Source organism: Danio rerio, chromosome 6, assembly GCF_052040795.2.
Source record: "Danio rerio strain M-AB ecotype USA chromosome 6, GRCz13ab, whole genome shotgun sequence".
Lineage (NCBI taxonomy): Eukaryota > Metazoa > Chordata > Actinopteri > Cypriniformes > Danionidae > Danio > Danio rerio.
In genome coordinates, this window is record NC_141026.1 from 11489846 (window position 1) to 11504011 (window position 14166).

General features: G+C 39.2%; 1 protein-coding gene across 1 annotated transcript in view; it reads right to left on the minus strand.

Annotated features, from left to right (window-relative positions):
- Window positions 1-1273: 1273 nt before the first annotated feature.
- dnah9l (dynein, axonemal, heavy polypeptide 9 like) overlaps window positions 1274-14166 on the minus strand; it is a 115600-nt gene continuing 102707 nt past the window's right edge. Inside the window, exons 76-85 of the mRNA XM_087256600.1 lie at window positions 13622-13749; window positions 13315-13542; window positions 9346-9537; window positions 9058-9177; window positions 8711-8953; window positions 5861-6043; window positions 5652-5767; window positions 4350-4462; window positions 3184-3324; window positions 1274-2758 (exon numbers count right to left, since the gene is read on the minus strand). Of these exons, the coding sequence (XP_087112726.1) occupies window positions 2511-2758; window positions 3184-3324; window positions 4350-4462; window positions 5652-5767; window positions 5861-6043; window positions 8711-8953; window positions 9058-9177; window positions 9346-9537; window positions 13315-13542; window positions 13622-13749 (1712 nt within the window). The 3' untranslated portion in view covers window positions 1274-2510. The remainder of the gene's footprint in view (window positions 2759-3183; window positions 3325-4349; window positions 4463-5651; window positions 5768-5860; window positions 6044-8710; window positions 8954-9057; window positions 9178-9345; window positions 9538-13314; window positions 13543-13621; window positions 13750-14166) is intronic.

The window sequence follows — 14166 nt, forward strand, 5'->3', positions numbered from 1 at the left end:
GACTGGAGGCCATTTGAGTGCAGGGAACTCATTGTCATGTTCAAGAAGCCAGTCTGAGATGATTTGTTTTTGATGACATGACGCGTTATCCTGCTGGAAGTAGCCATCAGAAGATGAGTACACTGTGGTCATAAAGGGATGGACATGGTCAGCAGCAATTACCAGGTAGGCTGTGACGTTAACAATGCTCAAGTTGTACTAATGAGCCCAAAGTATGCCAAAATAATATTCCCCACACCAGGGGTCACCAAACTTGTTCCTGGAGGGCCATTGTCCTGCAGATTTTAGCTCCAACCCTAATCAAACACACTTGAACAAGCTAATCAAGTTCTTACTAGGTATACTTGAAACATCCAGGCAGGTGTGTTGAGGCAAGTTGGAGCTAAACCCTGCTGGGACACCGGCCCTCCAGGACCGAGATTGGTGACCCCTGCTCCACACCATTACACCACCAGCCTGAAACATTGATACAAGGCAGGATGGATCCATGCTTTCATGTTGTTGATGCCAAATTTTGACCGTACCATTCGATTGTTGAAGCAGAAATCAAGACTCATCAGACCAGGTTTGTTTCTCCAATCTTCTATTGTCCAATTTTGTTGAGCCCGTGTGAATTGTAGCCTCAGTTTCATGTTCTTAGCTGACAAGAGTGGCACCCGGTGGGGTCTTCTTCAGCTTTAGTTCATCCACCTCAAGATTGGGCATGTTGTGCATTCAGTGATGCTCTTCTGCATACCTCGGTTGTAACAAGAGGCTGTTTGAGTTACTGTTGCCTTTCTATCAGCTGAAACCAGTCTGGCCATTCTCCTCTGACATCAAGGCATTTGTGCCCACAGAACTGCCGCTCACTGAATATTTTCTCTTTTTAGGACCATTCTCTGTAAACCCTAAAGATGGTTGTGCATAAAAATCTCAGTAGATCAGCAGTTTCTGAAATACTCAGACAAGCTCGTCTGGCACCAAGAACCATACCATGTTTAAAGTTACTTAAATCCCCTTTCTTCCCCATTCTGATGCTCATTTTGTACTGCAGCAGATCGTCTTGACCATGTCTACATGCCTAAATGCACCGAGTTGCTGCCATGTGATTGGCTAATTAGAAATTTGCGTTAGCAAACAATTGGACAGGTGTACCTAATAAAGTGGCCAGTGACTATGTTTGTCTGATTTGTAAAAATATCCTGCATTGTACATATACCTTGTTCAGAATGTCAATCAAAAACACATTTTTGTAAATATCTGATTGCAAACCAATTAAGTGTAAACGGTAAAATCACATTTCACGCTATATTTATTTTAGTTCAAATTCCATTCACACAGCAATATGTACTGTAGTACAGCCAGACATGCCAGCTTCATGTAGCAATAGGAGAAAACAAGCTTTTCAAAGCTTCAAAACAATTGAATGAAATGCTTCAGAAAACGATTATTTTGAAGTTTTAGAAACACCACATGCTGGTCAAAACCATGTAAATGCAACAAACTGCATTATATACGCTACATTTGGCTTTTGTCAATTTTAAAGTGAAAGACACAACCTAAAATGCATTTAGCTTATCATCTAATATCAAGTGTCTGAATAATATGCGTTTATTAACCCTTTTTTTCCATATTTGTGCTATTAACTTCTCCATTAATATTTGCCCCATAGAATTAATTAGGGTGTGTGAATTACTATAAAATGCTTTCACTTAGTTTGGAGTGTGTATCAAATCAGCAAAGTTACACGATTTCAGTAAATGAGGTTTCTTTATATCATCACTGTTTCAAAACACTGCGAAAGTTCAATGGTTCACCACTGGGGGGCGATCTGTGTAATACAATAAAATCCACATGAATTGTGCATGTTGACTTCAGTGGCGAATCACTGAACAGGTTTCAGTTTTTCTCTGGTCTCAGATCAGTTTTACTAGTATGTAGACATACCCGTCTTTCCTAGGATTCTCCTCTATCTCTATTCCAATTTCACCCTGTAAAGGTATTTTCCTGTATTTCTCCCATATTTTCAATATTTCTATGAAGGGTGGCAATAAACATCAAAGAGCCGATCTTCCCTATGCGCAACCCATAGCGCCAAACCACCAGGGGACGCCCCTTGCTCTTAAATTTAAATCTGTTCTGTGCTTTGATTTTATTTAGGCATGAAAACACTTTGAAATAAATATTAAAATGGCGGGATCCCCTTCCTTTCCATCACAGGCGCCCTTGCCCCTCCTATGCAATTCTCAAAGCTGTCAGTATCCCTTACACAGGTATGTGTAGATATTTTAGTGAGACATTTGGAAAATAAAAAGGAATAATATCTCATATTAAAGTCTGACTCTGGTGTATACTTGGCTATACTGTATATTCTTGGACATTTAGACCCCACTGTATGTCAAAATAGCCTTTATACTGTAGCTTACACATGGCTAAACACTATTTTTTCCAACTGGTCAAACTAAAACACATCCTATGGTGAAAAATATGTTTACCAGCCCATCCGTCACTCGTGTTCATGTTTGTCATGATCACACACTGAGCAGCAGAGCGACTCCTGCAAGAACCCATTTAGCCGGTCTCTCTCTGCTCTTCAGGCTGAAGGTCCAGATGTACGTGTTAGCCCGCAGTTTGGTTTTATAAACGGGGCATTCATAAGTGTTGCGCGTCTCCTGCCGGTCATTTGGGATGGCTCGAACAGCAATAACGGGCATGCTGGGAGTTAATTCCTTCAGGCGCGCTTCTGTAATCGTCCCACCCTGAATATCCCAGCGTGCACCTGCAATCACAGACACTTATCATAAGCTGCATCCGAAATCACATACTAGTCAACTAGGTGCTACATATGAATTTAAATGTACTATTCTATATATACTGTTCTATATATGTAGAGTAGCATGAATGGAATTCGGACACCATTTGTCATTATTACATTATATGATTTTTCCCCACATGGCATCATGGGATAGGAAAGTGTCCATTGGATGTGCACTACAGAATCTCGCCTACTGTTTTTCCAATACTAAGAATTCAGACATGCTACTCTGCTCACACACTGTTTTGCACACACTATATAATAGGTGGGTAGTATGTGATTTCAGATGCAGGTTTGGACTGGTTCAGATGATATGGAGAATTGTGACTGGCTGATAGAAGTCCACTGTGATTGGCTAAAACCGCTGTATTTGGATGGATGCTACTGACCCTCCATGTAAAGGCCGTAGATGTAGGCTCCCTCTCTGGCCGGCTGGTTGAACTCCTCCTTGAACTTTTTAGTCACGTCCACTGTCAGGTTCATCTTGTCCAGGGGCCATTCATTCTTACGGGCCAGACTTTGCATCACCGCTACAAAGAGAAAAGGTGTGTGTGATGCACAAAAATATACAGTATATGTAAATGGGTTTTTTGAGTACTGATCAGAGTCAGTCAGGTCATTTATGACATTACAAAAGAATAAATCATAAAAAAAATGTAATTTAAAATCAACTTAATGCATTTTTCAATATTAAAGCAACACTATGCAACTTTCTCTCACGACTCCCCCTTGTGGTAGATAAGCACAATCACCTGTTATCAGTAAAAGAGATCACACTGTTCTGCTCATAGGCATTGTTATCATACCTGCCAACACTCCCATTTTTTTCAGGAGTCTCCTGCATTTCAGACTTGTCTCCCGCCAACCCTCCCGTTTTGTTATTTCTCCTGGAAAACTCCCACAATTTCACGCCACTACTCCCCCAGTCATCAGCTTTTTGGTACAGTCTGTAACACCCTCGGGTTTCCGACTTTGGTATAGTATCCGATCACATTGGCAGCCCAAAACCCGGTGCATACTACAATTACTTACCCGGTTCTCAGCTTTGTATTCAGACAACCCCGACACCAAGCCACAAGACACCCCCCACCCCCGGCCTCCCGGATTATCATGCTTAGGCAATGGTGTGTGTGCCGTGTCGTGAACCCACAGTTTAATGCGTGATTTCTGACAAAAGGAGGCAAAATGTCTGGTAGCCGCAGCAGATGAATTCATCAATTAAAAAGGTGTTTTTACCACTGATTAAAATATTTAAAGATAATCATTATTAATTTTAGAAAAAATATTTTAAAGTAAAATAAAATGACATATTGCTGCTTTAATTATAAGAAGAAATGTTCCATGATTTCTGAAAGACAAATTGACACTCAAGACTGAAGTGATGGCTAAATATAATGAGATTATATCAGAATATTAGAAATGGATCATTTAATCGATCATTTTATTCTGTATATTTCTGTATTTTTAATGTCTTTTTGAACAAAAGAAAATGCAGCCTTGATAAGTATAAAAAATGATTTGAAAAACGATCTGTGTGCGCGTAACAGTACAGTACCTGTTAGAAAAGACTGAGGGTTAAATAAACCCGAGATCCAGACCACACTCGGCAGAGAGAGATCATGAGTCCAGCTGTCCAGCTCTCTACAGCGCAGCAGCACATCATTATACCTGATTAGACACACACACACACACACACACACACACACACACACAGAGAGAGACATCACATTCAGAAATCATGAACATAAAATAGTAGTTTCTATAAAGTTCCAGAAATTAGCAAGTTGCCCACCTACAGCAGAAAACACGATTGTGATGATGATAAAGATCAATTGTACACAGTTTATCACATAATCTAGTAATGTTAATAATAATGCAGGCAGCCACACTAGCGCTGTTAAATGATTAATCACGACTAATCACAGACAAAATAAAAGTTTACATTTATATCAGTTTGTGTACTGTGTATATTTATGTATACATTATATTATATACATTATATTTATATATACATTATATATATAATATATATTTACATCCATTTATATACATATTTGAATTTTTGGATTTGAAATCATATAACAAAATAAATATACATGTAAATATTTTTTAAGTATATACGCATTTATAAACATAATAAATATAAACAGCACATGCATATTCATTCATTCATTCATTTTCTTGTCGGCTTAGTCCCTTTATTAATCCGGGATCGCCACAGCGGAATGAACCGCCAACTTATCCAGCAAGTTTTTATGCAGCAGATGCCCTTCCAGCCACAACCCATCTCTGGGAAACATCCACACACACACACACTACGGACAATTACTCCTACCCAATTCACCTGTACTGCATGTCTTTGGACTGTGGGGGAAACTGGAGCACCCGGAGGAAACCCACGCGAAGGCAGGGAGAACATGCAAACTCCACACAGAAACGCCAACTGAGCCAAGGTTCGACCCAGCGACCTTCTTGCTGTGAGGCGACAGCACTACCTACTGCGCCACTGCCTCGCCACACATGCATATATATTATGTAAATAAAAACTTTTAAAAACATTTTTCAAATTTAAATAAAAATCTAACTTTGTACGCAGTTATTAGTCATGAAACTGCGCTACAGTACACTGTTTATACAGAAAACGACATCATCCAAATATTTAATGTCTATGAAAATATTGTAAGTGTGTTGGAGCATAGTTACAGTATTTTATTGTATCCAAACCAATACAATAAATATTTATTAAAAATATTTTATGAGCATCGAGTATGTCTTGGTTTTCCAGAAATGAATACAAAATAACAAAAACACAATCTAATTCCTGAAACTAAAGTGTTATATCAAACCCCCTTCTTACCACTGTCCCAGGCTGTATATAGAGGGGTAGGCCAGTCTAGCCCAGGTATCAGGAACATTATCAAAAAACAGAGCTGTCTGTATCTGCTCCATCTCAGAGGAAATGGCCAACTCTCCCTGTCAGAAGAAAACAAGATCAAGCACATCAATATGAAAATCACAACCAATAGCACACTGGAATTGATAAATAAAAATTCAATAAAAGCACACCTTGAGCCCGAGATCCAGCTCTTTGAGTGAGCGTCTTATTTCATTGATCAGCATGTTCATGCGCTCACACTCCTGGAAACACACCAGAATGAAGGGCGAGCGCTCTGCTGTTTTAGACGTGATGTCAGACATGTTGTACTCTTCCGGCAGTTTCTCCAGGATGTCATCCAGGATCGTCTTCACCTGGAACAGGAATAATGCTTTAAAGGTGCTGTGCGTAAGTTTTTGACTCTTTTAAAGCATAAAATTACCAGAATATGTTTGCAGATATTTACAAACATGTTAAGTGAACATTCTTGATTGTCTAAAAAAACAATGCTGAAGTCAGATATTCTGCTTTGAAAATGTGTTTTCCGTGCCAGAATGTCTGACTTGTTCTGGTTCTTTTAACCCGCCCACTGCCAGTTTAGCCAACTATATTTCAGCACCCCGGGTTGCCTTGATGGAAAACCACATATTTCATTTATTCATTCAGAGCATGAATGAATGCACTCGTGAGTGAAATGTGAGCCCGGTGGACAGAAGCAGACTCCAAAATGCACCTTTAAACTAAAAGCTAATTTATACTTCTGCATCAAGCGCACGCGTATGCTACAGCACAGCCTCTGAGTGGATGCATAGCCCTCGCCATGCCACGCTGACGCACACCTCTCCAAAAATGTAACTACATGTCACAACGATGCGTAGCGCAAGCTCTGTGATTGTTAGGCTTGGTAGCGCTGACAAGCATGGGCGGAGGTGAGAGCCGCGCGAGCCTGATGCAGCGAGTGTTTACAAGCGTGGAGTCCCGTGAAGAAGCTTCAGATGGAGACTGTTGTTTCGTGTTTACCTAATGATTAAAGTCGTAGCACATCCGCCGATTCTAGTCAAAAAAAAAAAAAAGAGTTTGGGTCACTTGTAAATTAAGGTAGCTTTCAGAAAAAAACAAAACACCTGTGAAGTAACTCGACACAGAGGAACGTAAACATACTGCCAGCTAGCGTTTCTGAAGTGTTATTGCAGAGCAACAGAAACAGCGCGCAGAAGTATAAAGCAGGCTTCAGGCTGCACGACACATGAAATATGTGACAACGATATTTCTTACAATATAACGTTTCCCTAGAAAAAAAAGCTATTTTATTAGATATGCTTTTACATCTTTTATTTATGTAATGCCAATAAAGAACAGAAGAAAGATATTTTTCAGATATATGCACTTCCAATTCAGATTAGGTGCAAGATGCAAACAATTAGTCTTTAAAACACTACTGAGTGAAAACCACAGCAGAGATTCTGACTCTGATTGGCTGCTGTCATTTTCCTCTCTTGTCTCGACTCCCGCCAATAGTATTTTTTTCAGCCAATTGCAGAACAGCATTTACTGAAGAGGTGGGGATAAAGATAGATAGGTCCCATCTGATTGGTCAAATTTAGACAGTTGAAAATTTTTTTAGCCCCCGTTTATATTTTTCCCTAAATTTCTGGAGAGAAAATTTATTCAACACATTTTAAACATAATAGTTGTAATAACTCATTTCTAATAACTGGTTTATTTTATCTTTGCCATGATGACAGTACATAATATTTGACTAGATATTTCTCAAGATTCTTCTATACAGCTTAAAGTAGGGGTCTCAAACTCAATTTACCTGGGGGCCGCAGGAGGCAAAGTCTGGGTGAGGTTGGGCCGCATAAGGGATTTCACAAAAAAAAAGTCCTCAAATGTCATTATTAACAGTTTTAATTATTTCTTCTGAACATGAAGTGTCCTGAACATTAATAAAACATTGAGTGAAGATTATGAACAGTTCTTCTGAACATGGCATCTTTTGCCTACTCCTTGCTGCCAGAGACTTGACAGCGCTTCTTCTCACAAATCTGAACCACATTTGGCTTTAGAGCGGAAGCAGTTGAGACCCTCAGTATGGCTTGAAGATGATCATCATTAAGTCTAGACCTGTACTTTGACTTATTGAAGTCCTAGGGAAAAAAGTGGGGGAACTCACTCAAAACTTCCATTCCCTCACCTAAAAAAAAGGCGTATATATGTATAAATAAAACACCCCCACCCCACTCCAGTCACATCAGTCTGTACCAGTCTGTATCTACCTATAATATTAATATATATAAGATGCAGGGCAGGCACGTGCACACATAGGGCTCAACCTGTGCAGAGCACATGCCCTTTTTAGTCTTGCATAGAAAGTGCCCTTTCAAAATGATCAAAAGTGCCCCCGCGACGCGAGACACCCTCAGTCCCGCCCTTTAGTAGGCGCGCGACAGCACAGCTGATCAGAACGCGCGCGACAACGCGCATTGAGTGACAAGCGCGCTGTGTACGGATAGAATCAGCGGAGCGGGGAGCGCTCTCTCTCCCCGCTCCGCTGATTCTGTCAGAGTACAGCGGTCGGCGCGGGCCACAAAATATTGCATTGAGGGCCGCAAATGGCCCGCGGGCTGCGAGTTTGAGACCCCTGGCTTAAAGTGACAATTAAAGGCTTAACTTGGTTAATTAGGCAAGTTATTGTATAACAGTGGTTTGTTCTGTAGACAATTAAAAAAATATATAGCTTAAGGGAGCTAATCATATTGACCTTAAATCTGCTTTTATTGTAGCTGAAATAAAACAAATCAGACTTTCTCCAGAAGAAAACATATTATAGGAAATACTGTGAAAATTTCCTTGCTCTGTTAAACATAATTTGGGAGATATTTGAAAAATAAAACAAAAATTCACAGCAGGGCTCATCATTTTGACTTCAACTGTATATTGCATATAAACTATTACAGGATAAATGGTAATTTCGCAGCCCTACTTTAAACCTCTATGAAAGTCTCTCACCAAACCAAGATGTGCAGTGAGAAACAGACCTTCTCTTCAGTGGTCTGCGAAGCTCCTTCCCCCATGCTGGAGTCTCTGGACTGAAGCTCTAGAAGAGTGTGGAAGAGGCTGTCCGACATCACTGTGAGAAACTCGATCTCTGCGTTTGGATGCAGACCGTAATGCACTGGGCTTTCGTGGGGCAGCATCTCATCTATGTATGCGTGGTAACCCTGGTAATCCAGGTTAGAAGGTACAATAAATCCCGGGGCCAATGACATCTTCCTGTCGAACTGTAAATGCAAAGGGAAAAGTGTTATGGCCTGTTCAAGCTACACTGTACAAAATAGCTGTTTATTTACGGTTGTAAATTGCATTGTGCGTGCGACGCGTGCACCTGGTTAGGCTGCATGTACTCTTCCAGGTAAGTTCTGCACAGTCTCCTGTCCCAGTCATCGGTAATGTGGCCTCCATACATGATCTCACCAAACAAGTAGCGAAGGTCTTCCCACGGCACCTGGGTAAAAGAAGTCTGTTTACACTGCTCTGCATTAAATACAGACAGATCACAATGTTCCTAGCGAGGCTAAAAAACGCCTCTTGAGATTGGAATGAAGTTTGGTTTTAAGAGCTGTCTTTATCCCTCAGAGGAAGCTCAGTGTTTGTCCTGTGGTTAATTGCACACCTGTGAGTTTGCTTCTAGGTAGTTGTAGAGCACGTTGACTGATATGGTGAGATCTCCGGTGTTGAATGGGTACTTCCTGTTCCAGCCCTGCGGTCCAAATTTGCGTCTCTCAGCCACACAGGCGTGGAAATAACACAGCGAGAACAGGATGGTCTTAAACTCCTGCTCACGGGAACACTGGTCCAGAATGTCCTACGCATGAACAGACATGTTTGCAGTTGATTAAAAGAGTTTCTGTAGTTAATTTCCTTCTCATTCTAATTAAAGAAGCGCTGACGCAAATCATCATCAGAAGGCTTGTCGAATTGTGTTAGAATATCAATCACAGGCTATTAGAAAAAAAATGAAGGGTCTTATGATATCATAATTTTTTCACCCCAAATTCTGTTTTTCGTTTTATTTATTACATTTTTTTTATTGTCTTTTCATTTTAAAGGATTGGCTGAGCTCAATCTGCATACCTGTCAACCCTCCCGTTTTCCCGGGATTCTCCCGTATTTTACAGTTCTATCCCGATATGATTCGTAAAGGTATTTTCCTGTATTTCTCCTGTGTTTTCAGTCTTTCTCTGAAGGGTGACAAATACACATTAAAATGTCGAGCCTCCCATTCGCAATTCATACAGCCGAACCACCAGGGGCCGCCCCTTGCTCTTAAATGCGAGTCTGTTCTGTGCTTTTGCTTTGTTTAGGCATGAAAACACTTTGAAATAAAAATAAAAACGGCGCAATTCCCTTCCTTTTCATTACAGGTGTCGTCTCCACTTATTACATATGCAATCCTCAAAACAGTCATAGCGCTCCATAGTGATAAACAGACGCTGTTTCCCAAACGGATTCTGTACTCTTGATTTGAAGCGAAGCAAAAGTCTGAGTTTTAGGTGCGTGTTTAAACATATATACACATAATTATTAATAATAATAATATCTAAAGATGTTGATCTTGGTGGGGTTTTTTTTTTCAAACACAAATAATTTCGTCCCAAAATGAGCATAAACAGTTATAAAAGCAGCCGAATGCTTTTATTATACTGTTAGATGTGTGCATTTTTAAAGTGACACCAGTTATTTAATGTAATCATTCATTCGTTGCTCTTTAATCAGAATGTGTACATTATACAGTGAAGAAACGGGATGAGATTTGATAACTTGATTATTTCTTTATTATGGCTATTTTAAGCTTAACTGTTTGCTAATGTATTTGCTGCTAATGTATACTATGTATTTTTTTCTTTTGTAAATAATAATAAAACCTATTACTGACTATTTAATGTTTATTTACACCTAAACAGCTCCAATTGAGCATATTTAGTAATTTTGGAAATTTTAAAGGGGGTCGGGGGAATTCCTTATTATGGTGGGCATATGCCTTATTTTCACATCCCAATGTTGACAGGTAGGAATCCGTTTCACCCAAAAATTAAAGTTTACTTGCTTTTTACTGTCCCTTAAGTAGTTATAAAACACAAAAGAAGATGATTTGAGGAATGGTGAAAACCTATAACTTCCACAGAAAAACAAATACGTTGGTATTAATGATTACAGGTTTTTAGCTTTCTTCAAAATATCATTTTTTTGTGTTCATCAGAAGAAAGGAACAAGTAAAAAGAGAGCAAATGATGACAATTTTCATTTTCAGGAGAATCATTCCTTTAACAGACATATTCCAATATTCAATAATACAATATATTGTGATAACAAATATTCACAATATTGATATCCTGGTCACTTGAAAATACCATGAATACACACACAAAAAAAGAGCTTTGGTGCTCGTTCAAACTACTTTTTTAAAATGAGCTGTAATAACACAATTTTTCCGATTTTTGGGGGGACAACTTAAAGGTGCAGTAGGTAAATGTCTTCAGAAACATTTGTCGTTGTGCTGGTTGAAAGTCTCTTCACATTCCAATAGTATTGAGTAAAGTAAGTGATTTAAATGTATTTATATGTATTTTAATAATCTGGGTAAGGCATAAAGCAAAAAAAAGTTCATCCAATTAAATAGAGTTGGGCCGACATCTCTCCTAATTCCGATGCACCTGTAATTGTTTTATGTTCATTGCACTTACATTTGTTAAGTTAACTTAATGGATTGGTGTAGGCACAACATGAATGAATTGTGTGGAATCCTCTATTTTTTACAATGTATTTATTATTTAAACTGATGCCTAATAAGGAAATTCAGATTTGCAGTATTTGCATACATGTATTTGAAGTGGCGTCATCACAGCAGCAAATGCCTAATGGTTACCGAGTTAGACTTGTAACCCCCAAAGGTTGCTGGTTTGATTCTCAGTCTTGGCAGAGAAAGATTGAAGGTGGTGAAAGTGAATGAGCCGCACTCTCTCCTTCTTCAATACCTGAGGTGCCCCTAATTGCTCCCCAGGCACTCGAAGCAATACATGTAGCTGCCTACTGCTCGGGGTGTATGCTCACAGTGTCTATGTGTGTGTGTGTGCTTGAATAAGTTAAAAGCAGAGGATCAATTTCTAGTAAGGCTGCACTTCACTTGAAGACTTAATTGCCGATTTATTTTCAATTGAACATTTTCACATGTCAATCTGGCCTTTTTCTTAAAGGTGCAGTATGTACGTTTGACACCCAGTGGTTGAACTAGGTATTGTTCATAATACATCGCCGACAGCTCCAGATATTTAGCATGTCAAATATCTCACAGGCATCGGCGACTCATCGGCGATTCTCTCAGATCGCGTCTTTGGTCGTTCATACTGTGTGATTGTCACTCACGTGCACGAGCAGCGATTTGCCTGTGATTTCAGGCATTTGTCGGCGATTTCTCAAAACCTGTCGGCGAGCCAAAATCGGGGCTAAAATCGCGCAGTCTGAACTAGACATAACCAGCAGTTGTATCTTCTTGTTCATCCAGCATCATTACAGACTCACTGATTGTTACGTTTCATCCATTTAATACCTTAATAACTTAAACACGTAACAAAACCAACACATATTAGTGATTCAGCATGTACATCTAATAATATTAAAGAGGTTTAACATGCATTAATTAGATTATAAGCCATACTATTTTGTTGGAGTGCAGTGATTGTTCATATATTATGTGCTTCTGAATGGCTGTATTTTAATTTCTGTTATGTTGCGTCTTGTGCAAACAACCCAATTTCCTATCACTGCAAATCTTGTCATGTAGCGTGTTGTTGGGACATGAGGTTACAATGTAATCTGCTCACCTAATGTTTACGTTCATAACATTTTATATTATTTCCTAATTAATAACCTCATGTGGAACTCTGAATCTGCTTCTCATTTCAAAGTCTGCTACTGTCCACCAAAGGGCAGATTTTCTGACTGAATGAATGAAATAACATGGTTTTCCACCAAGGCAACCTGGGATGCAGAAATACAATTGGCTACACTGGCATTGGGTGAGTTAAAGAGACCAAAACAAAGACAGCTGGTCTGGCACGGAATGCCCATTTTCAAAGCAGAATATCTGACTTCAGCATTGTTTTTCAGATAAACTAGAATATTCCCTTAGCATGTTTCTTAAATATCTGCAAACATATTATGATATTATTATGCTGACTTTTAACTCTATACAGTATGGTTCCAGTTGTTAACATCAGTTCATTTAACTAAAGTCATTGTAAGTCAATGTAATGACAACTACAAAACTACACTTTAACTACACTTTTAATTTGTTTAAAACATACTTTTTCTGAGCTTTTATATACAATAAAGCAATACACTACATATTTTTTGTTATAACACCTGTTAAAGTAACCTGTTTTGCAGCTTAGGTCAATATCATGATAATATAGTATATTGTCATAAAAGCTTCAGCAATTTATTGTGTTAAATTGGCTTTTTGCAACCAAATGAGTTGATCTTATTTGCTAAACTCATTTTATAAGCTGTTCTCTTATAGCAACCTTAAGGAGTGGGTGAAGCCACAAGCACAACATGCTAAAAATAGCCACACTTCTTTCACCTGATCAAAGTTGTCCAGAGCAGCGTGCAGGTTGGCCAGCATGCCTGTGGGAGGCTCGTTAGTGATCTTGATGGAATTTTCCAGAATTCCCTGTGGAATGATGTGCTCCTGCGGAGTGGGTGAGGGTTCAGCGCTCATGAACACTCTGTAGTCTTGATGACTGTCTTCACAGCAATGTTCCAGAAGCTTCTCTAGATTTCCCAGCCACTTTGCCACCAGGTGAATGTTCTAGAAGAAACACATTTAGCTAAATATAAATAAAACAACACAATACACGCTTTACTAGTAGCAAACACCAAACCCACACCTGTAAAATGACCCAGTGGCCTTCTCTCGAGGCCTTTTCCATGGCAAGTTCAGCCACAGATTCCTGGCCCTGCCCTAGAGACACATTATGAAGCTTCCCCAGGTCTATAGTGAAGCCAAGTTTTTTACCTAAACACATATAAAAATGTCAGGCATAATTTAAAGTCCATTTAAATCAGAACAAAAACTCATGTGACAAAACCAAACAAATGATTCAAGCCAAAAAGTAGCTGTAAAATTCTCAAATATTTTCAAACGATACAGATTATTAGATTATCAGACATATTTGCACAAGCAAATCCCTCTGCAGTGAAAGACAAATACCGTGACAATGGTACTAAGCATTGCTTTGTTTACACTTAGTCTGCGGACCTTTCATCTTTTGTTTTTCATTTGTGTTTTCGACTAATGCCCCCCACAGAAATAAACATCCTCTTATGCAGGCACAGAACACGCGCTCTTGTTTCAGTTGGCTGCTGTCTATTTGGTGTGTTCATGAACAGCTTTGTGGTCCAAATGGGACCAGACGCTAGCCGAAAACACATT